At 41.0% G+C, this 26,917-nt stretch overlaps 1 protein-coding gene and 1 long non-coding RNA gene across 4 annotated transcripts in view; one reads left to right on the top strand and one right to left on the bottom strand.

The window, feature by feature from the left end:
* The first annotated feature begins 890 nt into the window (after positions 1-890).
* Positions 891-26,917, top strand: part of LOC6538399 (ABC transporter G family member 20) — a 45,150-nt gene continuing 19,123 nt past the window's right edge. Inside the window, exons 1-2 of the mRNA XM_002098887.3 lie at positions 891-1,525; positions 14,571-14,818. Of these exons, the coding sequence (XP_002098923.1) occupies positions 14,583-14,818 (236 nt within the window). The 5' untranslated portion in view covers positions 891-1,525; positions 14,571-14,582. The remainder of the gene's footprint in view (positions 1,526-14,570; positions 14,819-26,917) is intronic.
* LOC26536272 lies at positions 4,668-14,593 on the bottom strand. Of its 3 annotated transcripts, none has more exons than XR_005561423.1 (3): positions 14,504-14,593; positions 12,803-14,436; positions 4,668-12,732 (listed from the first exon to the last, which is right to left on the bottom strand). It is a non-coding gene; the product is annotated as an uncharacterized LOC26536272 (long non-coding RNA). The 3 variants fall into 3 exon arrangements; XR_005561424.1 differs by having other exon boundaries at positions 4,668-7,706; positions 7,922-12,732; positions 12,803-14,563; XR_005561422.1 differs by having other exon boundaries at positions 12,803-14,563.

Here is a 26,917-nt window from a genome sequence, read left to right as displayed (position 1 = left end):
GTCCGCAATGGCCATCAATTTATTTAACAAATGACAAACGCTTTGCAAATCAAACAGCAATAACTAATAGACAGTTTGTTTGCCGCTCGTACGGCTGCTTATTTTTTGTTGTTCCAGTTATTTAGTACAAATGAGCCCGGGGGCCGCTTATCTTTGAGTCCAGGCAACAAACAAAGGGGCCGTGGGTGGGATCGGGCGTTACAATCAGACAACCGCAGTAATGCACCATCGAAAATGTGCGATATAAATGTGTGTGTGTGTATAAAATACGTATGCATTATGGCTAATAACCGATTTGCGTGCCCAACGCACATAAGCCAACTCTGAGGTCGGAGGTCGCATTTGGCCGACGGCATTGTTGCTATTATCGTGTGTTTTTGTTACGGCACAATGCACTATGAATGATAATCTTTTATTAAGTTTTCGTATGAGCCAGACCTTTCAACAGGCTAGCTGCATTAGTGAAATGGTAATATAAGTTATAAAAGTTACTCAACGCAATATATTTAAATGTACCGATTTGGCTCAATAATCTGGACAAATAGTAAAAATACATATATGTTAGTCAGGACAGGAACCACTTAGCACGATCAAAGCTCAGTTGCCAAATGATCGGCTCTAAGCTTAGCTTAGCAAAGACTACCACCCTGACTCAGATCTGTTCCCACCTGTGCTAGTCAAGTGAGAAGAGAGTTGCGGCCACAGAAGTCGAAGCACTCCACTTACTATTTTTGATCTTTTAGACGCGTCGTTTAGACGGCTTCATAAACGCGGCTTTAAACAAGAGACGTCGCTGCCGACGACGACGTCGCCGTCGATAAGGCCGATGCTATTTTCGAATTGGGCGATCTGTCAGCGCTACGAAGTCGGTTGGGTTGAGAGTTGTGATCAGTTGAATTCACGTCGTCGGCGAGTCGAGAAGCAAAACGCGGAAACGCTTGAGCAAACAAAGCCGAGAACCTGAGCTGAGTGTTAAGATACTTTAAGTGTGGTTTTGCGCGCGAGTTTTTCGCTTTGACATAAATCAGAGCAATTTGCAGATAGTAGTGTTTTTGCAAGCCAATTGTGAATGAGCCAACTTTAGCGGCGATTATTGTGCAGTGCAGCTTTCAAATCCATCTCAGTGTGGTAATTTTTCAGTTGGCTAATTGTGCAAGTAAAACAAAAATTCAAAACAACAACCACGCTTCGTCTAGTCAGCGGTATCTGTGTGTGTACTTCGGTGTATCTGTATCTGTATCTGTATTTGTATCTGTGTCCGCTCAATCTTTGCTCAATCGCAATCTTTGGGCATTGCCAAAACAGGTTAACTAAAAGCAAACGTGTTCTTTACGTTTCTGTTGACTTTTGCCAGCCGCAAAGCCAAAAGTTAGTCAGCAAAAAATAACAAAACAACAAAAATATAGGGGGAAATACAAATTACAAGGAAAATCAATAACAGACTGTTGCCACAGTTCCTGCAATCCGTGGTTTCTCGTCGGAATAAAAGCAGCTGCGGTCCGTTGAAGAACTTCAAGGAGCACAGGTAACCGCAGGCCATTGGCCTCCTTCACATTAAAATGCCAAATGGCTAAAGTAGATGCTGTGGGGATTTCCCACTCAACCAGCTCAAGGATGCCCAGATAATGCAGGGCTTCGCATTCCCAAAAGAAAAAACCATTCAGTAAAAAAAAAAACACCAGCTTCGTCAACGACCTGCTCCAATTCGATTTATGCAGTCCAAGGTCAACAGCAACGGCTTTAAAATGCAAACGCAGGCAAAGTTGAATCTCCAAATGAATGCTTCTGCTTTTGCTGCTTGCTGCTGCCTTTGTTGCCGCAACTTTTGTCTCACGTTTTTTGAACTTTTGGGTTTCGGCCGACTTTTGCCGAACCGATGTAAAGATGTAGCGAATGGCTTTAGTTTGTAGCGCAGAAAACCATGTTTAAAGAAGTAATTTTTAAGAGGGATTATTAAATTAACTGTTGCAGTTTAACAAAACATTAACTGATACTTCATTTGTGTAAACTACTAAAATAATATTTATGAGCCATATAAATGGAAAAACTGCATGGTTGAAAATAAAGAAAGATTCAAGTGCTTTTTACAGTGCACTTTTAGAGTACTGGGGAAGTGTCTTCTGCTCAAAAGTTGTGCATATCAGCTGTCCTTCTGCAAAGGGCCCATAACTCCGGCTTTTTAACAGCCGCTTATAATTATTTAATTTGCTGTCTGTAACCGGGTACTTAACCTTTCTAAAATTTACCCACAAACCGCAACAATGAGAGTTGCCGCAAGAACAACAACTATAATCGAGGTGGCCGCGTTACTTGGCACAATTAAAACCGCAAAACTCGACTCGTTAGTTAACTTTGACCTGCTCGGCAAAAAAATAGCGGTTTTAAACAACTAAAAGCATAAAGGTTACGATGCGCCCACTAAGTTTAGCAATTAAATTTAAAGAGGTGTGCCCTAAGAGGAAAACCATTAAACTCTGACTAATTTTTAGATAATGGTTTACCTAATGAAGAATTATGAAATTTATGTTGGTCAAGGCGTGTGCTCTTGGATCTGCTTACATTAATTATTTCACATGAGTTGCACAAAACTGGAAATCAAGTGACTCACACTTAATAAAGCATTACACATTACTTCCTTTTTTTTTAATTTTTTCCATTTTTGCCAGGAGAGCCATAAAGCCGATGAGAAATATGTAGAGCCGTGCAAAAGGTTCTTAAGATCTTGCAAGTCAGAATGATTTTCGCGTATTATTAAAAGTAAACTTGGTCCACAGCAACTCAATGAATGCCCAATGGCTTTTTGGGGAGCATGAGTAATAAATTTCGCATTCATCGGCTGCCAATTCTATCAGCGGAAATTAAATACAACTTTTCGGGTAATTTTTTTCGCTAAATTGAAATAATTCTGCTTAAATTGCTAATTGTTTTGACCAAAAATTCTAATTAGTGCATCCGTGTTCAATTTGAAGCACTCGTTAGCTGCCAATTGCCGACGGCAATAAATTGCATTTACCATTTCGGCACTTGTTTGGGACTTTTTAAAGTGCAATTAACGCCAAGCCGCTGCACAATTATTTATTTATACATTCAATGTTTTTGTTTTACTTTTCCATTTGTCGAGCTTTGACAACTCTTAACTGTGGGAAGTGGGCCTTTATTGAGTTTGTCAAGGCGCATCGTCGTTTTGGCCATTTGTTACATTTGCATGCCAGCCAGCGGATGCGATGCACATGTAATGGCAATTGATTTACAAGCTATGCGAATCAATACGAGCCGAGTAGCAAAAAAATTATAGGCATATACGTGGGTATGTGTATATATAATTATTCAATTAAACGACCACACAGCGCGCCAAAGGTAACCGCCAATAAAAGTATTCGTTCAAATGCAAATACATATATTTTCCCTTTTTATGCGATTTTCCGGCGTGAGACATGGTGCCACGAATGCAATCAAAGTCGGACTTTATGGAAACGACAAAAAAATATACAAAAAACGACAGCCAAAAGTCTGTGGCAAATTTAATTTATCTGTTTGATTTTATTTGCAAAAAGTGTCAGATAACTGAAAAACATCATAATAAATGAGCAGCGCGTGAGAAGCCAAAGAATGTGATATAAAAAAGGTATATTTATTTTTGGGGTCAAAAATGAATTGCTAAAGGGTGTTATAATTGTTTTTTAAATATTGATACAATAATTTTCAATTAATTTTCCCTATTTAGCTACAATAACAAGCATTTAAAAGCGTATACTTGAGGTCAAACGATTTGTAAAGCGGCCTTTATAAAATATTTGTTGCCCTAATTTTTCACCGTCTTGGCCCATTAATAAGTATCAATAAAATCAATTTTCAAGTTTGTGGGTTCAAAATAATGAATTGCTGCAGGGTGTTATAACTGCACTTAAATTAAATTGTCAATTTAATTTCCCATTTGTCTACAATAACAAACATTCAAAAGATTATATTCGAGTTTAAACGATACGCAATGCGGCTATTATAAAATATTTGTTGCCCTAATTTTTCGCTATCTTGGCCCATTAATAAATATCAATAAAATCAATTTGCAAGTTTCCACACTGACAATTCAGTCAAGTTTAATTATTGTAAATAGCATTTGAGAAGGAAGTAAAATCAATTATGCAAATACCCCTAACAAAGTTATGAAATACGTTGGGCAAATGGCCGGAATAAAATTGACTTTGATGCGAAATCAATGGATTCAATTTGTCGATAAACATAAACAGTCTCCAACGGCGAAAGTGAAGAAAGATTTTCCAACTCATAGCTTTTTTATGCCGCCAAAAATGTTCATGAGAATATGCAAAGTTTCTTTTCTCGTCATATTTGCAACGTTTATCCCACTTCCTTCTGACAGCCGACAAACACTAACTGTAATAAGCCACTTGTAAGGCAGCAATAATGTAGATCTATGGGCCAGATATCTGTGTAGATGGTAAGATGTGAGGGGAGAGCGGTCCTCCTTTCGACACATTTGCATAATCTCAGGAAAATCTTTGGTAACAAGTAATCGAAAATAAATTTGCATAACAAATGCCAGCTTAGTGAGCCCAGTGTCAGTTGGAAAAATGAGACATAATCTGCGAGGCTGCTGCGACCAACAATCAATAAAATGTATACAGATGCAAAAAATATAGACGACTTGCTGCATTGAAGCGCACAGAAATTTAATCAGAATTTAAATTGAAATTCCCCAGAAGCAAAACGAGACGAAAGGTCGCCGCCATTCGGCTATGTGTGTATATGTTACGAGCGTGTATTTTTGCATACTTTGTATATGAGCAAATAGAACAAACAGCGGCCTCCAGGCAGCAAAAAAAATAAAAGAAACAAAGACACCGCTCCGGTGCCGAGTAATTGCCAAATGTTTACGCACATATGTACGATATGTAATATTTGCATATAAACAGGCATATGTAGCCGCTTTTCATTCCGACATTGCAACGCTTTTTTAGGGCTCCCCATTTGCATTTCATTTCAAAGCTGGTTTTTTCAGATACTCCTCCTCCCAATTTTTTTTTTCGGCGGTTGGAATTGGTCTCCTAGGGGCACACCGAATATGAAGTGCCAAACGATGGGCCGTGATTTCATTTGGCGAACGGAATTCGGTGTTGTTTTATGAATGAAATGGACGGAAAGTGCGATGACATGATTTTCAAGGGTTTACAGATCGGTGACACTGAGAGAACGCTTTATGGATGGCATTGCGATTCGCAAATCGCAGCACTTAATTGAATTTCCTTTTGTCACCGTCTTAATTGAAAACTCTACTATTCGCCTTTCCACCGCTCATCAACGTGCCCCGAGGCGACTCCTTAAGTCACTCTCGACAGATTATTCCGGGTTAATGACTCTTTCAAGTGACACTTGAACGCTTCTCCCTGCTAAAAGCCGCTTACAGTCTGGCCTTTTCGGTTGGTGGTCTTGCCCAAGCAAGGAAAAAAACCAAAAACACAGAAGTAAAGCAAGTAAAGTAGAATTCAGTTTCAGCGATTACTCACCCAGCAAAGTTGACTAAGCAACTAAGCTCAGCTGGGAGCTGAATGCTGAAAGCCGTGGCTTGGAATTGGATCACAGCTCTACTTCACCCTCTTCTAGTTTCCATTTTTTGGGAAGTGTTTGTTTTTGACTGAAAGCGCTCAACTGTTAAACCGAATAAAATGCAATGCCAGCGCATTTTTAATTGTTATTGCCACTGTTGTTGGTTTACTGGTTTGTTGGTCTGTTGGCCGTTGGTGTTGACTAAATATAGTTGAAAATACAGTTGAACCTTGAAAATGAGCGTGGAAATCTGTGCATAATTGTTTGGAAAATGTTTGCACAATTCACACATCAAAACGTTAACTGAAATTATAGTCTCTGCAGCTCGCATGAGGTCGTCTGTGAATTATTACAATGCGAACTCTATAAAAGAATGCTAATTGAATACTGAATGCCAGGCAAAGTAATTACTGCAGAATTATTAAAGTCCCAAACGAATGACCCTCTTTTTTCGGTTAGTTAAATCATAGCCAAACAATTCCAGGCTATAGTCATTGCAAACACTTGAATAAAAGAGAAATACAAAGCATTTGTCACCGATATTTATTTATACCTCTATCCAGAAAACACAGCTGTGTTCAACAAAGTAAAAGCGCTGCCAAAAGATTGGATTTTTAAATATGAGTGGTTTTCACTACCTCACTGAATTAAATAAATTTAATTTTATGGTCTGAGACGTTGTAGATAATTTATTAATAGTAATGAAACGATTTTAAATTAACGTATAATAAACATTTGCCTATTATTTCGTATACAACTGTATGTATGAATATGGAGACGGAGCGTTGTGTATAAAAATGCAATCAAATAAATTTGTATTTTCATTTTTATGGTAAAACAAAATGGCTTTTGACTTGTGCATTTCATGTGCATTTGACGCTCGTTTTGCTGCCCTTTATTTATTTCCTTATTTTACTGTTTCAGGAGACCCCGGAGACCTTTTGTCGTGAATATTTATTTTAGCCAATTAATTGTCGTTTCGATTGAACAACTTTCTTGCCCTTCTCCCCTGGGGGCGAAGAGCCTTAAAAGGCCTTTAAAGCTTTGAAGAGGCCATAATTTGCCCAGTGTCTGCTATTGCCATTCACGAATATGAATGAAATTTTTTGGCCCCGCCAGGAGGAAAGCAATAAAAGCTTTTAAATATTTACACACTCAGCCAGAAAAGAGCAAACAAGCGGGCGCGCAATCTTCTTCTTGTATGCAAATAAATGCTAAACAGTTGAGGTCCTTGAATCCCTTCGTATTTTTTTTTCTGTTGGCTTTTGGGGGCGAGTGCGTTTGCCAGGATTTTGACTTCAAGCTTACCACACGGCGTATACGATTTTCATATATCGATTTGCCAAATGTTGAATGTGAGCCGCGCTTGCCGCATTGTTTGTTTGCTTATGTGAACTGCTGGGCTGAAAAGTGATTGTCGGTGTCACACAGATTTGTTCTAGACTCCCTGCGCATTTCCCCTACGGCTGTGTGTTGCGTTTGCCGTACATATAACAGCAACACTTTGTGTGCAGCTGCATCTGCAGTTGCATCTGGCATGTTATTTGCTGTCTGATGATACCTAAACCCAGCCCCCAGCCCCAAGTTTTCGCTCCCCCGATAAGCGCCCAGACGCAATGCACTTTATGTCTTGATGCTGCTGACGGCGGCGCCAGTTTCTCGGGGGTTTGCTTCTGAAACTGCTTCGTAGCACTGAGATAAAAGGGAAAACTAGGGAGTATTTGTAAGATTCCGTGCTTTGAAAGATTTAAGTTAAAGTCATAGCTAAGAAATATCCATGAGATCTACAATCTTTCCTCCTTTATTTCTTGATTTTTCACATTGATTTTAATTCTGTATTGCTTTAAAGTGCGCATTCAGTTTTATGCGCATTCTGTTAATTTAGTTTTAAACCTTTTATGGATGAGTTAGATATTATTTGTGGCTTTTGTTCTCTGTGCAGCTAGGCTGCTATGCATCTTTCCCTCTTTTGCACTGATTGTCACCAGCAACAGCAGTACAATATCATCATCATCATCATCGTCGCCGTCGTCGTCGTAGTCGTCATCCCAGTCCTCGTTGTCCTTGTAGTCCTGGTCGTCATCCCCTCCACGCTAATCCTTGTCATGCACCGACGACCTAGCGACTGCTTCGCTTGTTCCTCCCTGTTGTTATTGTCAAGTGCAAATGTGTCGGTGAAATATGCAAAGACATAAATATTTCAACGTGTTTGAGGGCTCAATGGTGCGGGTGTGGCAAAAACTACTGGGAATGTGTGAAAATCACCGAGTGGGAACTAAGAATCACGATGCAATCCTTTGCCCTTGTGACATTGCACATCGGACATTGGACATTGTCTTGTACAACGGCCGTAACTGACCTTAGCCAATTTCCCGGACATTGCGCACATGCGATTCAATTGAAAGCTGGAAAATTTATGAACCCAGACACACACAGCTCGTGTGCTCATAAATAGAAATCACATTCGCATGCTTGAAGCTTCTAGATTTCCATGGATATATCACAGTGTTTATATTTAATTTAATGGGTAGTGTTCAAATTGCATACACTTTGCAATCATTTGCATTTCATATAAGCCGGCACCGCATGCGAAGTATTCAGACGTCATTGCACTGAAAGAAAATGTTTAGAAAACAGCTCAGCTTCCCTAAAAGATAATGCGAAAAGTGTGAAACTGAGAAATAGAGTATTGCTTATAGTTGATAACTGTCTTTATCTGCTTTCATCTTAAAATGTAAGCCATCTGTTAGTTAAAGAATTGTGCATAGGTTTTAGAGTATGCCTGGTCAATCGAGTCTCCATTTGGGCAAACAACGGGCCATATTCATTGCCAAGTGCAGGCCTCAAGTGCTGGGTCGTAAGTCAAAGATACGGAAACTTTACCGCACGAGCTGCCGGTTATGGGTACTTGCGAAACGGCAATGGCTATAAGACGATAGCCAGCCAAAGGGCAACCTTTGCTGACCCCCATTTCATGACAGATCTGTCATAGGCGTGTTGGCTAACAAGTCCGAATCCGGTTTTTTCACACCAAACTGTGGCTGAGTGAACGGCTAGAAGTGACTGTTGATATATTGGGTCTCAGTTGGCCAAGTCCCAGCCCCTTTTTCGAATTCGCGATGATGACTTCATTGTTTGCTACTTGGGGATGCACATTCCTCGAGATGCACCCAGGTTCTAGATAATTCGGAGGTCAAGAGCGTGATGGTTTTAGGTAGTTCTATAGGGTAGTTGTATAAGCTATTAGCGGGCCTAATCATTGCACACGGCAGGTAATTGCCCGGCAATTGCTAATTTCCCCCGGTTCAAAGTGCACAGATCAGGCAGTGCATATTTCGAGAAAGTTCACGTAAAAGGTGGTCGGCAATTAGGAAGGATAACCATTATTTAATATTAGCTCAGCCCGATTGGCTGAAAATACTCCACAATAGCAATTAATTTCCCTCTTAATTTGCACTGTAATTAGAGAGCAATCAGTTTAGAACTATTTGTAGAGTTGTTAATGGAAATACATACGCGTGTGTAGCTGTTGAGGTTGCCAGGCTGATTGCATTGAAATCGGATCACTGGTTTAGCTCGTAATTATTATGCGATTCAGTTCAAACAAAAGACAGCCGTTCATATTTCTTGGCCCCTTAAATTTTATCATTCATACCGATTGGAACACGTTTTAATTGCAATCGGCAACCCATTCTGCTGCTGCAGCGATTCGCTTGCCTGATCAGTTATTTGTCAAAGCTGATTTCGTGGCCGTCTGCCTCGTATTTCGACGTTATTTCATTGCATCGTACATGGCTTTTTCGGCCAGGCCAGCTGTAAACTAGAATTTTGAATTCACAAATTTCAATTAACATCGCTGGCCAAATACGCTGACTCAGGCCAGTGGGAAATTGCGAATACCCATTGAACACCCATGGTTGCAAAAATACGACACTGGTAAAATCGTTCATAACTGGGTGGCGCACGGTTTTCCACCGACATTGTGACAGCTTAATTGGGCCAGATGTGGGTTGAGTGGGCACCGGTTTGCCTCAGTGTATGCACATGTCTTATGCAACAGCTGGAAACTCACAAATGTATGCTACTCGAAATAGGACAGGCCTAAACAACTGCACAATGGCCTTCAAATAGCCGACATCATATCGATTGAGTAACTTACTTATTAAGCTTGTTTTTGATCCATGTTCACATACAAACTATACAAGTTTTCGTTTAATAAAGTAATGTGGATCACTTTTAAGTGATCTAATCAAATGAATAAATATTATTTCCTATTTTCTTAACTTTGCTCTAAAAGGTGAATATTTTTGTTTATAAAAAATGGAATTTCCAAAATATTTTGGACTACTTCCGAATTCCCACTGTTAGCGCTACTGTCTGTTGTGCTATGGAGCAGGAACTTCTAACAGGAAAACAGGCAACTAATGACTCGTAATAATTGCGGCTCATGTTCGGTAAGAAAAATAGGCTTCATTAAATACAAAAGCGCTTAGCTGATGGCAAAAGGCCCCCACATGCACATACAAATCCCTGGCAAAGTATAGTAGCAACATTGGGAAAACCAAACCAACGAGCATAACAAACGATCTATGAACATTTCTGGCCATTTCAACAAGCTCGAACATTTTGCGGTTACACCCAGGAAATTGTTTGTTGGATTTCTGAATTATATTTTGCCATCCAAGCAGGCTGGATGCAAAATTTAAGCCGGCAAACAAATATGCCAGCATGTGTGTGTGCGCCAGTTTGTCTCGAGTGTGTTAAAGTCGGTTGATTAAGTTGTGCGGCAGCCTTTCAATTTTTAGGAGCTTGAAAATTATGTGAAAATGGAATTTAAATGCAAACAATTTGTTATTAGCCATTTAAGCCTGTTTCCCGCAATGCAATTTTCCTCCTCTATGGCCGAGTCCACGAGGCGTATACACAATGTGGCCAAGGGAAATTATGTTAAACGGTTTAAGGCCTACAGCCGAGCTGCCCTGAAGAGGAATCCGCCTTTGACTTGTGCCAAATTATTTGCCCATTTGCAGCTCACCGAATGGAGAATGGGCTGCACCGAATTATTTGCTAACTATTTGGTAAAACATTTTACTCCTCCACGAAATGTGCGGCCATTACTAACACATGAGCGCATTTTTCGGCTTCGGGGCTGTCCGGCGAAATTTTTGTTGTGCAAATTTATTGAGCGTAAAATTTTGTGGAAATTCGCATTTTTTTTGCTCCTCTTCGCATGTGCAAAACTAAAAATAAACATAAATATTTATCAGTCTGCAAAGAGTTGTCCCATCGCTTTGGATATACATGTATATGTCTGTATGCAAATGACAGTGCGGCGATCTGGGGCCTGTCATTGACCCATTTCCGGATGGCCTCAAACTCGTGGCAAAGCACATAGTTAATGTGCTGGAAGCTTAGGGCCAGCACTCAAATGATTCACTCAGGCAGATTCAAGTGTCATAGTTTTCAAAATCAAAACCGATAGAAATGGAATTCCAATTAACGAATATAACACGCGCATATTTTGAAGCTGTATGATCTAGAAGGTTACTACGACTTCTTGCTATGATAGCTCACATACTTGGATTACTTCATACCATGCGTAGACCGTATCTGTAGCTGAATGGTTAGTTAACTCTAAACACACCCCATAAATGCGGCAAAAATCAAGCCGCACATTGTGCGCACAAATAAAAACGAACTAAAGCAAATGCTCGGAAGAGATGTGACTCGCATTCCGTTGGGGGTTAAACATTTCGGTTATTTACCTGCCTAAAAACAAATCGCCGTATAGAGAGATACGTGTATCTATGGCTAGACAAGTGTCAGGCACCAGATAATCATTTCAGTTTACAACTTTTTCCCTGTTCCCCGTGTTGTTGCTGCTTCTGCTGTTGTTTTTGTTTGTTTTGGCAACAAAGTTTTTGGCATCCCCTCGACTCATTGTCGCGCCTGCTTTATGGGCGTAGCTATTGCCATTGAAGTCGTCGTGGCCGTTGTTCCTTTTTATTGCGGCGTTTATATTTGTTGGCAGGAAATAGCTTTCGTGTGCTCACATTCGATAGATACAATCGCAGCACGCAACAATTTGCACTTCTTTATGTTGCTGAACTTCAAACTTTGTTTGGGATCTTTACCCCACACCAACTCACACCACCAAGCACCTCCAATACTTCGGTCCTTTATTTATATAAACATATTTTACCTTTCATGCATGTGCGCACCTGTTCCCCCCTGTTCCCATCCGTCGGCTTATCCGGTGCTATGTGTGATTTTATTTATTTCCGACTGCCTGCCAACTCTTACAAAAAGCCCATAAAGATTTCCAGAATGCGGATACAAATCTGTGCAGGCACACGTACCTACTATCCGAGAGATACACCCTGGGCAAGGGCAAGTTTAAAGATTCGTCCGGCGGCAAAACAGTTTCCCTTTCGACTCCGCATTCCGCATTCGGATCGTGCAGGCTTTATTACATTAAAGGATACTCGTAACGGGTTTGGGACTTTGCCACTAACACCTTCCTCTTCGTGCCTTGAAAAATGACTGCAGCAAAGTTTTATTGTTTGTTTGTAACTTTCAGGCAATCTCCGCTTTAGCAGCACAGGCTAACATTAGAGCCCCCAAAATCTATGAATTCGAAGAAGGAATTTTGTTATATTTACATATATACATTAAAGAGCATGTATAGCCACCGAATTTATTTTCAAATAATAGATATACGGTGTATTTTAAGTCCATCCTTTTTAGCATAATAATAGACAAAATACAACACGATAGCTTGTGATTATCTCAAATTTCTATTCCTTATTGTTAATTACTATTTTTTGCCGCAAGACTTTTATAATATGTGAAGGGAGTAAGAAAGGTAGTTATGTGGGTTTCTGGCCCTACGGTTCTTAGAAATGAAATTCTCTGGGATGGATCAAAAGTTTTAATTAGAGTCCAAGACTCATTCAAAGTCCCTTTGGTCAATGGTCTTGTGCTGTGCATATTAATTGGATTAAAAACAAGTTAATTAACATTGAAGTCTGTGAGCGGTTGACCGAACCGCAGGGCGGATGAGCAATAAGTTCCGCAGCTGTGGCTCCCGGAGTGAATCCACTTGCAGTTATAATCAGCTTAGCACTAAAGTTGCATCATCATCAGTATCTGAAGCATCAGCATCAGCATCTGTAGTTGTAGTATCAGTATCAGTATGAGTATCAAAAGGATGATTGCTGCAACACATCTGGCTACTTACATGTTTAAACAATATTTCTTAATTGAAATGCCGGAGGGCAAACCCACTAACATTAGCAGTGACAGCATATAGCTCATGAGTCTGAGGTTGCCGCAAAACACCAGGATACCAGGATACCAGATCCTGCCGTACCAGGGAATTGTCTGGCCCTGCCATCCTGCCCATCCATTTTTTGGCTGCAAGCGAGAGAGCTGAGCAGAAATTAATTACATTGAAGTCATTTATCAAGAAAGTTTATTTCTTGCAGTCAGAGCTGGCCAAAAAAGCCAAAACTAAACCAAACCAAGCAAAGCAAGTCGAAACGAAACGAAACGAACTGAACTGAACTGAAATACAACAGAGTAGAACCGAAAGCCAGGCCAACTCAACCACATCCCGTCAGTTGTTGTTTCCGTTACTTGGTTGGTTATTGGTTGTTGTTATGCTTATTTTTATTTTTATTTATTTGCCCTGGCCCTGCCTATTGTTAGTGAGAAGTAAATCAATAAATGGCATCGGGCTTTGGATTTTGTTTCGGTTTCTTTAGCATTTTTTCTTTTTTTTTTGGTTTTTTTTTTTTTGCCTTGGAAAACCCCAGATTCAGCCCCATTGTTTTTTCCGTTGAGCTGTGCAAAATAATTGCAAAAGTTTTGCCCAAGCTGGCAAATTGTTTGCTGCATTTTCGATTAGCAAAATGTCAATTTCGAATGAAAATGAAAATAAAAAGCAACTACCAAAGCACTTGGCCAAATTGTCGTTAACTGGCAAATGCCACTACACAGGCGATTCGCTGGCAGTTGGGGCTGGGCTGGCAAATAGTGGATCCTGGACACAGGACACAGGACACTGGTTATCCGGACATCGGGCTCTCTCTCACTGGCGACGAGGGGATCCATTTTCAAAATTTGATTTCGTTCGACCCAAAAATGGGCAGTGGCCAAACGCCATCCGCAGCACCATCCACCACCATCCGCACGAGAAATGGTGCAAGGATGCGGGGTCGCATCTACATGACAGCAATATCCATCACGAGGCTAAACCTTCCACTATGCTCCGCTCTGGCTTGACGATATACAAAAATTGGTTTAATCAACTGTGAAACAACTGCAGCAACGACACTAGCTAAAATAGCCAGCAACAACAAAGGCAGCAGCAGCAGCAACAGCAGCAGAAGCGACAAATGTTGCAACTTGGCTGCGTTATAGTGACACAAATGGGCAGAACCAACGGCTGCATTTAAATGAAGCGAATGGTTGAAGAAGGACTCTAAATGCCCTATTCAAGGATAAAATGCATCCTTCTAGAGCGAAATATATGGAGACAGAAAAAGGTCAAAGATTGAGATAGGAAGAAAGGAGGTATTTGACTTTAAGTGCTAAATTATCTGCTTATATTTTGTTTACAAATAATTTATATAAAAAATATAGGACAAAGTAGTTCAGTTACATTCAGTAGTGTTAAACCAATATTTTCTGAGAATTATCTAAAATGGAAGACTGATTGAGAAGGCTGTTTCACATATTAGATCCTTGATATTCAGTGTGTGCTGATGTCGTTGCGTGGGTCATGTCGGGGTATCACTATCGATATTCACTTTCCTTGTCAATGCACAACAGCAACACCAATAGTAGCAGATGCAGCAGCTGCAGCGGGAGCTGCAAGAGCAGAAACGGGAGCAATATCAACTCCAGTGGCCAAGAGCTGTGCCAATTTTAGTTTTACGTATTCCAACTGCTGTCTATATCCATGTAAGGACCAACACTAATATCGATTTATGGGCTATTTGCAGAACTGCCGCGAAATGGACGCCGCTGCCGACGGAGTACCGCCAACGGCGCCAGCTGCGACGGCGACGACGGCCAACAGCGATCTGGACTTGGCGGCACGTCGGCGTCTCTTCATCTCACAGCCCTCGACGCTGGCGACGCGCCGCCAGCAGGCGGTTTGTGTGCGGCGGGCCCACAAAATGTATGGCAGCAGCAAGAACCCCAACGTTGTCCTCGACGGCCTGAACATGACAGTGCCCAAGGGTTCCATGTGAGTACTCCATTCGAATGGATTAAGATATACGTACGTACGGTCTAGTTCTCAGTTGCATGCAGACTGTGCGGCTTAGATGGTTGCACACATGCTGAAAGTGTCTCTGGCTGGAGGTGCTGCATGTGCAGCAGGAGCAATTATGCTTAAGTGTTAAAGTGCCTTAAAATCAGTTAAATCTGTTAGTAACTTTATGAATGCAGTTACCTTTGATTTGGTATCTTTTTGAAATAATAACAACTCCCAAACTTAACCTTACAAACAGCTGGCATACGTGATCCGTGAGCGCAGCTACTACCAGTTTTCCAAGCCAAATGTTTTCATTTTCTAATTAAGCGCGGCAATATGATTTGTATAATGCCAGCATATGCAAATGTGGTGTTTTTCTATCCCAAACTAAGCTCATTAGACGCCGGCCAATGATTAAAAGCAATGTGTGGGTACCAAACAGAAAAAGCGGAAATCATATGCAGCTCCCCACACGCGAACCGCACAGAACCGTGATGACCAAAATCCGAATCCCAATACGAAATCGAATATGCAAATTTTTGGACTGTGGGCATGGGGATATTGGAATTACGATTGGGATTTCGGTGGGGGGGAAATGGCCGCTAACGAAATGCAAATGCAGTTTCCGCGAGATGCATTGAGCAGTTGGGATTGCCATTGTTTGAGTTTGAGTCCGAGCCGTTGAGTGTTGTGTGAATGGCCGCGAAATGTTACTGACCGCAATTAGCACTCAACAACCGACGAACGAATACACTCGCACACTCAAATGAGGCAGCAAAGTGGCCAAGACGATGAGCCGCAGTCGACAGACTGAAAGTGGGTCAATGTCAGCGCGGCGCTTGAAAAACTGTCAAATTAACAGCGGCAACAACAAATGTGGGCTATTGTCGAGTCGCAGCATCCATTCAGATAAAAACCAGTTTTTAAGCCAAGACCAAAACCCGTCTAAGCAATCTTCAGAGTTGCCCCAGCGCACAGAGATTGTACCTAGGAAATTGATGTCAGTTTTAAGTACCACAGATTATTTGAATTTTCAAACATTACTTTAAAAACTTAATTTAATTGCAAATTGATGCACGATGATTGATAAGTAATAAGGAAACTGTAATTTGTTTCTTAAACGACCGCCTTTAACGACGCTAATTGGCATTTAATGATTGCTAATCTGTAAGCTAACTTCATGTTAATAATGCTATAACGATAATTTTAGCTGTGTGCTTTTACAAGTTTAAGTTACTTGCAACCTCTTTAATAAAAAACCAGAAGATACTTGTTCTAGGAACGCCAGTTTAAGTCATCTTTCCCTAATTCTTATTCAGAAATTTGAACCGTGCCCAGGTAAAAACATTTCCGTCAGTGCCAGCCACAAAGTTGAGTAAGATGCAGGGGTATGGCGTTGGCCTGGCCATGATATAACCATTGCCTTGATGTGGGTGTTTGTTTTGGTCATTTAGCGAGATATTTCACACTGCTCAGGCAGCAGCCCAACAGACTGACTGACTGACTGACTGTCACACTTGAAAATCTGTGAGAAACCAACAACAACAACCACACACAAAAGAGGCGCAGCTGGAAAAAAATCACAAAACCGAAACACCAAAATGAAGAAAGAAAAACTGTCAGCGGCGCGTTAGTGTGAACAAGAAGATTTAGCACAAAATATGTCGCCCGGACTCACACTCCGGACGGGGACTACGGCCTCAGGACTCCGGGTCTCGGCACTCCGGACTCCGGACTCCGGACCCGCTTCCACTTCCTCATCCGATTCCCTGAGCTTTTGGGCCCACGCTGTCAGTCACCGCACCCGAAATGCCTGAGCCTTTTACACTTCGAAATATAAATAATATGTGATTCAATAATTCGATATGATCAAACACTAAAATGTCTAAAATACAAACTGGAGAAAAAATGATATAGTTCCCACATTAGTTAATTGTGAATAATTTGATCACCAACTATTTTAGTTATTGCTAAATATTTTCTTCAGTGCACAAAAAAATTGGGGGAAAAAATTTGAGAAGATTTGTGTTTTTGTTGTCGCCCAAAACTTTGAGCCGCTTTTGTAGGCGCGGCACAGACAGTCTTCCCCATTCTTTTTTTTTGTTTTTTTTTTGTCTGTGGACTGACTGACATTTGTTTTGTTGAATTCTTTGTCCGTGTCCGTGGAAAAGCGTAGGAAGTGGGTGGAAGGTGGGCGGTGTGGGTGGAAGGTGGGTGGCTGTGAGCCTGTGGCCATCATTCGGATGTCTGAATGTCTGACTGCTTCATGATAAATAATTGTGTTTTTTCTTGCTTTATTTGCAATGAATTATAGTTATTTTTTTACCCAGCCACCGAGAGCAGAAATCATATATACACTCGTACGGATAGGCAGACAAGACAAGTGTAGACAACAATGAACACTTGAAGTGATGTTTGTGGTCTGGGCCAGAGTGTTTGCAAATAAATCACGCCATTGATGCATAAATAAAGCGCAGAAATTACGCGGTCTCTGCAGCGGCTGAATTTATGGCCATCGGAGTGTGTTTGATTTGGCGGATTGAAAAGTCGCGCATCGGCTGAATAAATTGAATTGCGAAAATGGCTTTTGCAAATGGCAGGCAAATAAAAGCAAGACAGCCACAAAACTCCACTGACCCACGCTTTCAGCTGCCAGACCGACAAATTAATTGTGACCATCAATTGGATGGGAAAGCTCTTAAGATCTATTTACACTTCCTGTCAATTTTTGTAGTAGGTATTTTTGGAGAAAAGTTAAAGGCCGTTTCACATTTTCAAGGGCTGGAAATTAACTAAATTAAGAACCATAACCAAAATCAGACCAGAACCGAACAGTAAGTTGCTCGTGGTTTTCCAGCTCAGTTCACTGGAGTGGTTAATTTGCTGACGATTTCATAATCGACTTCCATGCCCATCCGTTTCCGCAGTCAATTACTTAAAGACAAAGTGGTTTTCTTTAAGGCGTCGCTGCCAACAAATTGATCAACTAATTGCTGTCCTGTCGGATGTCTCGTGCGAGTAATTAAATGTTTTATTTCACTGACCCCAAAAACGAAGTGTCCCGCAATGACAGCAAATAAAACCGCAACACTCGAAACTTCTCCTCAAACTTCAACTTTTATCCCCTGCCATCCCGTCCCACTGCAAACTTGTTGCTCTTGACCACAGGTCGAAGGTTTTCTTGGCCCGAACAGAAGGACATCTTGTGTCTTGTCTTGTGGTCATCGCCGTTTCTGCCTGCTACTCGTATATTGCAAATTGTATTTACCGTATACGAAGTCTTTGCACTTTTACTGCCAAGTTCTTTTTTACTTAAATTCTGAAGCGAGAAGCCGAGAGAGTTGTTTTCGTTTAAATTATTTAATTGGAATGATTGAATGCACTGTTTGGGATTTTGAATTTATTTAACTGCAGGAAAATAAATTAATTAATTTTTCTCTCTGTTTCTAATTGCGATTTAATGCTAAATATCCATTTATTTTTCAAATATACATTTTGGAAGATTTATATGGGCAGCAGATATGTACGTGTGTAGTTACTGAAAACATTGCGAATAGTTCAGACTTTGAAATTCGCTCTACCAAAACCATTTGGGCATACCGAGAAGCAGGAATGCAGCAGCATTTTTGGGTGTGCAGTCACCATCGGGTTTTTCGGATGATAATGATGATGATGACGTGACCGCCATCCTTTGGCATCCTTTGCCAGGTGAAACAACCAGGACCATAACAATGACTGCCCGTTGCCGCCATTATTTTGACATACGAGCACCCGAGCCCACTGGGCGGCTGAAAAGCAGGAGACCAGACCAGACCAGTTTGGAACAATGGAGAACACGGCGATGTTTTGGGGCGGGAACCCTGCCCCCAGGACCAAGAGGCATTACAATGCTAAAAGCTCAGGGGAAAGGGGTGTTCCGAGCACGCAGAGGATGGGGAAACATGGGCAACACGAAGAAACATAATGGCTGCTTACAATTTGTGAACGAGCATAATGCGAACATTACATCCGCGCCATTGTTCTTGGCCAAGAGGAGGAGGGATCGGGTCAACAGGGTGGATGGGTTGGATGGGTTGGATGGGCTGGATGGGCTGGATGGGGGGCAGTGGGCCTGGTTGGTAGGTAGGCTGGGTGGCTCAAATTAAATTAAAGCTGTTTAGTTGTAATTGGTCGTTGAGAGGGGTCCAGACAGTTGCCGGGTTGCCATTTGCTTGGTCCCTCCTCTCGACTGGAAGTGACCCTTTTTCTGGGTCCTTGACAGCGTCGACTTTTGGTTGTGTTTCGCTCGGTCTCTGGCTTTGCTTTTTTTTGTTTGCACTTTATTGCACCTACCATGAAAATGGCGAATTAATGGACCATGAGTAACGCTAAATTGAGTTCAGGCACACATAATAAACTTGGCCAATGTCTGAGATTTTTAATCTCCGCTAGCCGCCAGCCGCTTTTAATTGATTGTAAATTGTTATTGAATTATTCAATACAAAGTCAGGGCCAAGGTTAAGGTTAAGTGCAAGCCGTTTTGCAGAGCAGTTTAATGGGGTTATAATTATTTTGTGATAGATTACGTACACGTAACTGTCATTTTCTTTCTTAACTACTTGTGTTTCAATTACAGGTTTTATTTGTGCGTAATAGAAGCTCCATTTCAGAGCTGTAAATCACATCGTTGGAACGACTCGGCCTTAACAATTAATATGTTGTTAACCGTAAATTGATTGTGCAAAAGTATAGCACACTCTGAAAAAATTGCCTAAGTCATACAAGTGTTACAAATGAACTCGCTAACTAACCATTGGTGGAAAATTAAAAGCATTTCACCATTTAGGCAATATACAAATAGTTTTATATTACTTTTGCCACGAATAAACTAATAAACGGAGTATGGACTCAACTTCAACAGAATTCAGCTTTTACTGATTTTATGTTATTTATTGAAAAAATTTATTTACACGATATCATAAACTTAACACTGCAATTGACTTCACGTGTGTAGGCTATGTGTAATTTATCCGGACTCGAGTCTGTAGTTATTTGAGGTCAATAGCAAAATCATTATCTACTAATTACAGACCGATTTATGCATAAACAAATCTACATTTAATGCACCGGACTCAATAGTATTGACCATCAGGGCATGTGGTCATTAGGCCGCACAAAACCTGCCAATCAATAGTTTGTTTAACCTCATACTGTTGATGTCGGTGTTACGCCTTTTGAATTCGACCTGTATTTGCGTAAGAAATTGCTAGCCCGGGCAATAATCGGTCCTGTATCTGAGGTAGTGCGTCAATCGAATTATTATTTCAGTGTCGGCTGTTGATGAGGTTTGATTTCCCTCAGTCACAGCCCGGCAATCGCAGTCCGGAGTACAGGAGTTAATACATTATTGAATGGCTTTCAACAGCAACTCAAACGCCTTGTTGGACTGTCAATCGATGACCACCCAGGTGACTTTGAGCAGTTACTACTATAATACTGCTAGTTGCCTTCCAATTTTCGTGTGTGCCTACGATTTATCCAGCACAAATAAACCAGCACCCAGTGATGCACTGAAAATAATAAATAATGTTATAGAACGATAGAGTTTAATAGTACCAACACCTACTATTTGTTAAAAGACTTCTTTCATTTCTTTCTGTGTGCATCTAATTGGAAGTTCGAGTGGCTGATGGTATGTCAAATCGTTTAGTCTCACCACTTTGCCTTGCTGCAATCATATCACTTTTGGTCATTTGTGTCGTTCACACGTGGCCTTGAGATATTCTCTTGTTAAACGAACCTAATTAATGAAATTCTATAGGAGAGTGGAGATTGGAATAACCCTTTTCGAAGGAAATCTTAATCGTGACTGACAGCTTCTGGCTGCTGGCAAACCAATTAAGGTCTCGCTTAATTCTTGAAAAATATTCAAAAGGCAAACAGAAAGCCCAAAGAGTGTTGCAAGGATTAGTCCCTTCAGCCCAGACCACAGCAATAGACTTATTTCCTATTAAAAAGCGGAAATTAAAATCTTTATGGCAAATGATTAATCAATAAGGAAGAACCAACAGAAAAGGGCCACTCAAAGGGAAATCAGCAGGAGAACTTGAAATTTGGTGCTGGCTTGAAGCTATCACTTAAGAAAAAGTCTATTGTTTTTTGGAATAAATATAAAGGTTACCAAAAACAGCATACATTTAAGCCGGCTTAAAATAATAATATTTAGTTTATATCAATAAGGCATGAATTGAAATGTATTCCACTTTCTTTTTCCGGCCTTAAATCCCATTTAGTGGCATCTAATATTTTTTTGTGTGGAGGCCAACTGCCGCTTCAACGCCGCTGAACTGTTTTGGCATATAATTACCGAAAGTGGCCGAAGGCTTAGCCACCCAGCCACATCCCCGTCGCGCCGGAAGTTCAACAGCCGTTGCAATGGCCAGCTTATTAGTCAAATTAGGCATCCAACGGTTGGCAAGGGCCAAGGACTGGTAACTGGGGGCTGGTGGCTGGGGGAGGGGGGAAAAGGACATTGCGCCACGTCGAGAGTTTGTTTGCCCATTTAGAGAGGGCCAATTGAAGCGTCAAGTGAGTGACGAGCGAGAGGGTAAGACGAAAAACGTAGACAGGACCGGGGCCAACGAGTCCGTAATGAAAATCGATTAAAAATGGCAGAGGGCAATCCGCAGTTCCCTGGCCTCAAGATTCCGGCGTAATGGCAAATTAATTGTAAAGTATGCGTCCATTTTGCTTTGGTTTTTGCCTTCGCCTAAGGACACTCCTTGTGTTTTCTTCCTACTTTGCCCGTTTGTGTTTTTTCTCCCACTTTGCCTGCCCTTGGTCCTTTTGAGCGATTGAAAGCGGCATAAAACAATAATTAATTGATTGAAAGAGGACTGAAGTACTGGTCGCGCCAGAAGGCAAAACGTCGTCGAACTTTATAGCCGTCGTCATCGAATTCCCTGCACAAGTGGCATAGAAAATTAGTTCAGCCTGAGAGGTAAAATGTTAATTTTCCGCATATACTTGTCTACTATTGAGCATTGCAGCTACTTTGCTAGCCTGGACTAGAACTTTATATAAAAATATCAGAAAATTCCTATATGGTTTAAAGCCTTCAACGGATGACAACATATTTACAGATCAGATTTATATCTCTAGTCCGGAAACACTTTTATTCGCTTATGGTTTCGTAAGTTGAGCTGAAATGCAGCACTAGGATATCTTGCTGGCGGCTTTCGCCCCAATTTGGTTCGCTGGAAATTCAATTTGCATTGAGGCTGTGACAAGTGCAGGATAACCGAGAGCATTCAGCAGCGTTTTAAGGCAACCACCACCCCCTTGCCAAGCAGCCGTTCGAATTGAAATTCAAGCAGCAATTATCCAGAAATGAAACGAATTTCGGGCGGTGAAGGGGAGGAAACCCGTACGGGACTCGGCGTATCCTGGTCCAGGACTTTACATGGTGGGTGGCGAGGACGCGGCATTTGAGTGTTGGCCGCAATTAGGAGCATGCGACGAATTCAATTTGCTTAAGCCCAGTGGCCGCTGTTGCTGCTGCTGCTGCTGCTGCTGCTATGGCTGTTACTGGGAAATGTTTAAATAATTGCATAATGCTCTCAAGTCTGAATCTGGAGATCTGATGCGCCCTCCTTGGCTTCTGTTTGCCCATCCATTTGCTGTCAGTGCTGTGATTTTGCGCTTAATTTGCTTAAGCTGCGCTTCATTCTTGGCTTTCCGCACTCCCTCGACCTTTCTCCCCGACCATTCAAGTGCACTGAGGCAAATTTCGGGGGTATTTAAGACTGCTTTCACAGCTGTTGGTTTATTTGAAGGGAGAGATGTTGTAGCTCAGATTGTTGACGGTACAAATTTCCGTAATCATAATAAATTAACTGCGAACTGTTATCTCTTCTGGCATGCAAAGACGTACGATTAATTCGGGAAAGAGCCTTTAATTTTTTTCCGTGAGTGCTGCGGTTGATGCGGAATGGTCGGCTGCTGTCAATGTTTATCCGTGTTAACGCTTTTCCTCTTTGCGGCCACGCACTTAAAATGCTGGTAATTTGCAGTGCACAGCAATATCAAAATGTCAGGCTTTCTTTCTTGTGATGCCGATGCATCCGTCAGTCAGTTGTTCAGTCCCTCCGTTCATCAGTCCTTCAGTGCATCAGTGCTTCAGGCAGTCAGTCACTCAGTCAGTCAGTCGTTCATTGCGGCATAGTATGCGCTGTTGAAAATTAACAATTACGCACCGCAAAAGGAGGCGGCGGCAGTGGAAGTCCCGTGTTGCGGGTTATAAAAATAAACTATGCCGCAGGCATTACAGCGGAAACGGAAGTGCGCATTAAAATTGTGCTCGGCTGGCATGTGTGTGTGTGTGTATGGGCCCGCAATTAGCAACTCACACGTGCACACACGGTTATGTGTGTGAGTAATTAAAACGGAGTGTGCGCATTTAATAAGTTAAGCGTTCCCTCACCAAAAGCGGCTTGTACACTGCACCAATACCTATCATTATGAAACCGAAATCAATATTAAATCGAAAATGGAAAAGCATAAAGTATATGTTATCTTTTAAATACTTTCTAAATGAGCAATAGCTTTCTTGCAATCTAAAGCTTTGAGCCACTTCTTGCGGTTTAAGTCCCCCTTTTTCCAAGTGTAGATCGCTGGCCAAACATTACTGGGCAGTCAGATACATAGTTGCTCTCCGATTTTGTATGTCCATTTTCCAGTCAAGTGGGCTTCGTGTATAAATCAGGTGTTGCCATACTTTATGTCCTTTGATAAGGAAGGGGCTTACCTCGAAAGGATTATGGGTGCGGAGAATTTACAACTATTTGGGGCGAAATAAATATTTAAAGTGTAGCAGCTGGGCAAATAAAATAGCGCAGGCTGTCAGGCATGATAAAACTTTAACTAGCTGGCTTCTTGCGATGCCACGTATGTGAGCACCCCTTTTATTTCCACCATTAGAATACGTTCCCCACATAACTGGCGGCGGTTTTTTGTTTTTTTTTTAGTTTTTTTCGTTTGACCTTCCTTCAACATGGCGTATGCGCAACTTCCGGCAGAAATATTACATAAATGCGAAACTATGGAAGCCTGCATGGCCATAATGGCAAAATAAGCAATTAAATTACGTTGGCCAGCACCTTTATTTATATGCTGCATCGCCTCAGGCGAGCCGCAAAAATAACAACGCCAGTGCTAAGTAGAAAATTTCCATTAAAATGGAATTATGTGCGTCAAAACTGAATTTGCATTATTTAGCAAATGCATTTTATTCGCTCATTGTTATGCACCCCTGACAAAATGGCTGCCATTGCAATCGCTAAATTGTTAATTACATGGAATCTACGCGTCCAAATTGCATGGGAATTTTGCAATTGGCTTCGCATCCGCACGCACAACTCAGTGCGATAAATTTAAATAAATACCCACACGGACCTAACTCCGATCCGTTTAGCTTGTCAATAGAACGGCAACGAATCGAGGCTTACGACATCAAAAAACAGTAATTGGCATATGTATATACATATGTATATAGATACTCGTTCAACCGATGTTTGAAGCTGCACTCCGATGGTGCTGCGTGTTCTGTGTAATTTGTCCCTCAGCTGATTCTGTTGATTCACGCTACATTGTCATGATTTCATTTAGCCTGTAAACAAATGGCCAAACAAAAGGTCTACACTGTGATTTATTTTGCGCCATAGAAATGGCTAAACATTTCCGCGCACAAAGAAAGGAGGCCTAAAACCCATACCGTAATTAAGTGGTTTCAACTGATTTAATTTTGAAAATGGCCAGCTGAAACAACGATAAAGTTCACTTTAAATACGCTTAGAGCTGGACTACACAATGTGTGTTCATTTAGATAATAAATTAACTTTTATTCATTTAGGGAAAAAATATAAATTAACTCTCATAAAAACTACGACGCTTTTTATTCTTTAACGTATTTAATAGAAAATAGGTGATTTCATTTACATGCAGGCCTTTGATATAAAGCCATTTGTCGAGAGTGTTAACGTGGAAATATGCTCGGTTTAACAATTTATGAACCAATTTAATGTATTCTATTTGAAGGAGGGAAATATATATATATTAATAAAGTCAAAGTCGAATGGGAAAGCAAGCTCAGCACTTTTGATTAATTTGCTCATCTTTGCAGCTGACTTTCGAATGTATTTCTTCCTTCCGGATGACTTACGGATATTTCGTGTAATTTATATAGACTTGGCCCCAGAAGTTAGCGCGAAATTAATGTCTGTCCTTGAATTTTTCATAAACTGCCAATTCAACAGAAAGTTAGCGGGCTCTCGGAAACACACAGATACAGGGAAAACGCGAAAAGTTGGCGTGAAAGTTCATTTGACCAGAGTGGGCAGTGAATTCCTTTGAAAAGCATCTTAATCAGCAGTAAATTCAGAACTAATCAGTGGCCCCATTGTTTGGCCCCACTTCTGCTACTTACAAATTCGCAATTGAAGTGCCTGATCACATACTTGCAACCAGCGCATTAACAAAAGCCGCACTCCGAGACCGGGCCAACTTATTGCAACATAATTACAACTTACACGAGCTTCGCTGCATATTAAGTTCGTGCTACAGGGAGCATGGAATCGCAGATAACCAATTTGAGAATAATTTAAAAATAAAGTGACTTCAGTAAGTTAGTTTTTCATAAAGCCTTCTATCTTCTAATAAGTTGAGAGCTGTCATTAATAATTTATTTACCCTCCGTTTTATCACTCTCTAGAGTGTTTGAGAATTTGCGCCCATTTTTCACAACCTCTCCTTTGACCGCAATTCAATTATATTTCGTTTTCTTGTTGCTGCAGCTTACCAAATGAAATGTAATTATTTCCTAAACTGTATTATCTCTTGCAATAATTGTGTTTGAATGCAAATTAAATTGCAAATATTTGAAATTTCTCTGCTCATCTCTAGTCGAGATTCTTGACTATCCCCGTTGTCTGGAGCAGCGCATTGAACTTACTTTTAATTATGCTGGCCACATGGACACGGACATTGTTTGCGCTTTGCTTGGCTCTTGGCTTAATAAATTGCAATTGTTTGCAAGCCAAACTTTGCTTGTCCCTCTGATGGCCCAGTTCTGTTTGGTTCCCTGGCTGGCTGTGTGGATTTTGTAATTGGTTTGGTCTGCGTTTGACAAAAGGAATGAAATAAAAGAGTCCGGCTAACAGCAAAAAAATGGATTTGAACGCAAGAAAGTTTAGCATTATGGCCAGCGACGGGCGGCAAACAAAGTTTTCGCAAACATTCAGTCGCAGGAAGACCACGTTTTTTTTTTCGTGTGCGGTTAACGAAGCAAATAGAAAAATGTTGCAAATATTGTCGACCGGCCCCAGCCAAAGTCAAATATTTGGCCAAAGTTCCATAAACCAAATGCCCAGACAGTCCGAAGTTGGAACAAACTCTCTGTCTGATTTTGCCATTTAATAAGCAATTGTCGTGCATCCAAGAACAGTTGATTAAAATGGCAAAAGCCAGTCCGTCCAAAAATGGAAACAAAAACGCAAGAGAAACTATTTGAATATGCGAACCCTTCTGAAAATTGTCTAAATTATAGGAAAATAACGATATGCTGGTCACTGATATGCAACAGACAGGCAGCCAGACAGAGTACGAGAACAAACAAACAAACTGGACATGAGTGCATCCAGCCAGGGTGAAGGGTCTTCTCAGAACCAGATACCAAACCGGAGGAGTTTGATGCGGGACGAGCGGAGGATCGGGGCCACATGTTATTGTTTTCATTTGTTTTTTCGTGCCAGAGCACCCGCAATCTACACTCAAAAAAAGTGTCATACAAACTTGTAATGCTTAATTAAAATGGATATTGAAAACAATCAGCGAATATTGCTCTTTCAAGTTCAATAATCGATTCCTTAAATCCCGAATGCAAATTCAGCAACTTATTTTCTATGTGTACTCCCACAAAACGGACGCACTTGACTAGCAAAAATATTTGGTTTGAAGACGAAACAAGAGGAGCAAATAAGAAACATGGCAAGGAACAAAGAAAGCTAAACAAATGCTGACTCGGCAACCGCAAGTAATAGGCCAAGTCTGGACGGG

Source organism: Drosophila yakuba, chromosome 3R (assembly GCF_016746365.2).
Source record: "Drosophila yakuba strain Tai18E2 chromosome 3R, Prin_Dyak_Tai18E2_2.1, whole genome shotgun sequence".
NCBI classification, from domain to species: Eukaryota; Metazoa; Arthropoda; class Insecta; order Diptera; family Drosophilidae; genus Drosophila; species Drosophila yakuba.
Note: the sequence above shows the minus strand (reverse complement) of the source record. Positions and strands in the feature narration are given on the sequence as shown.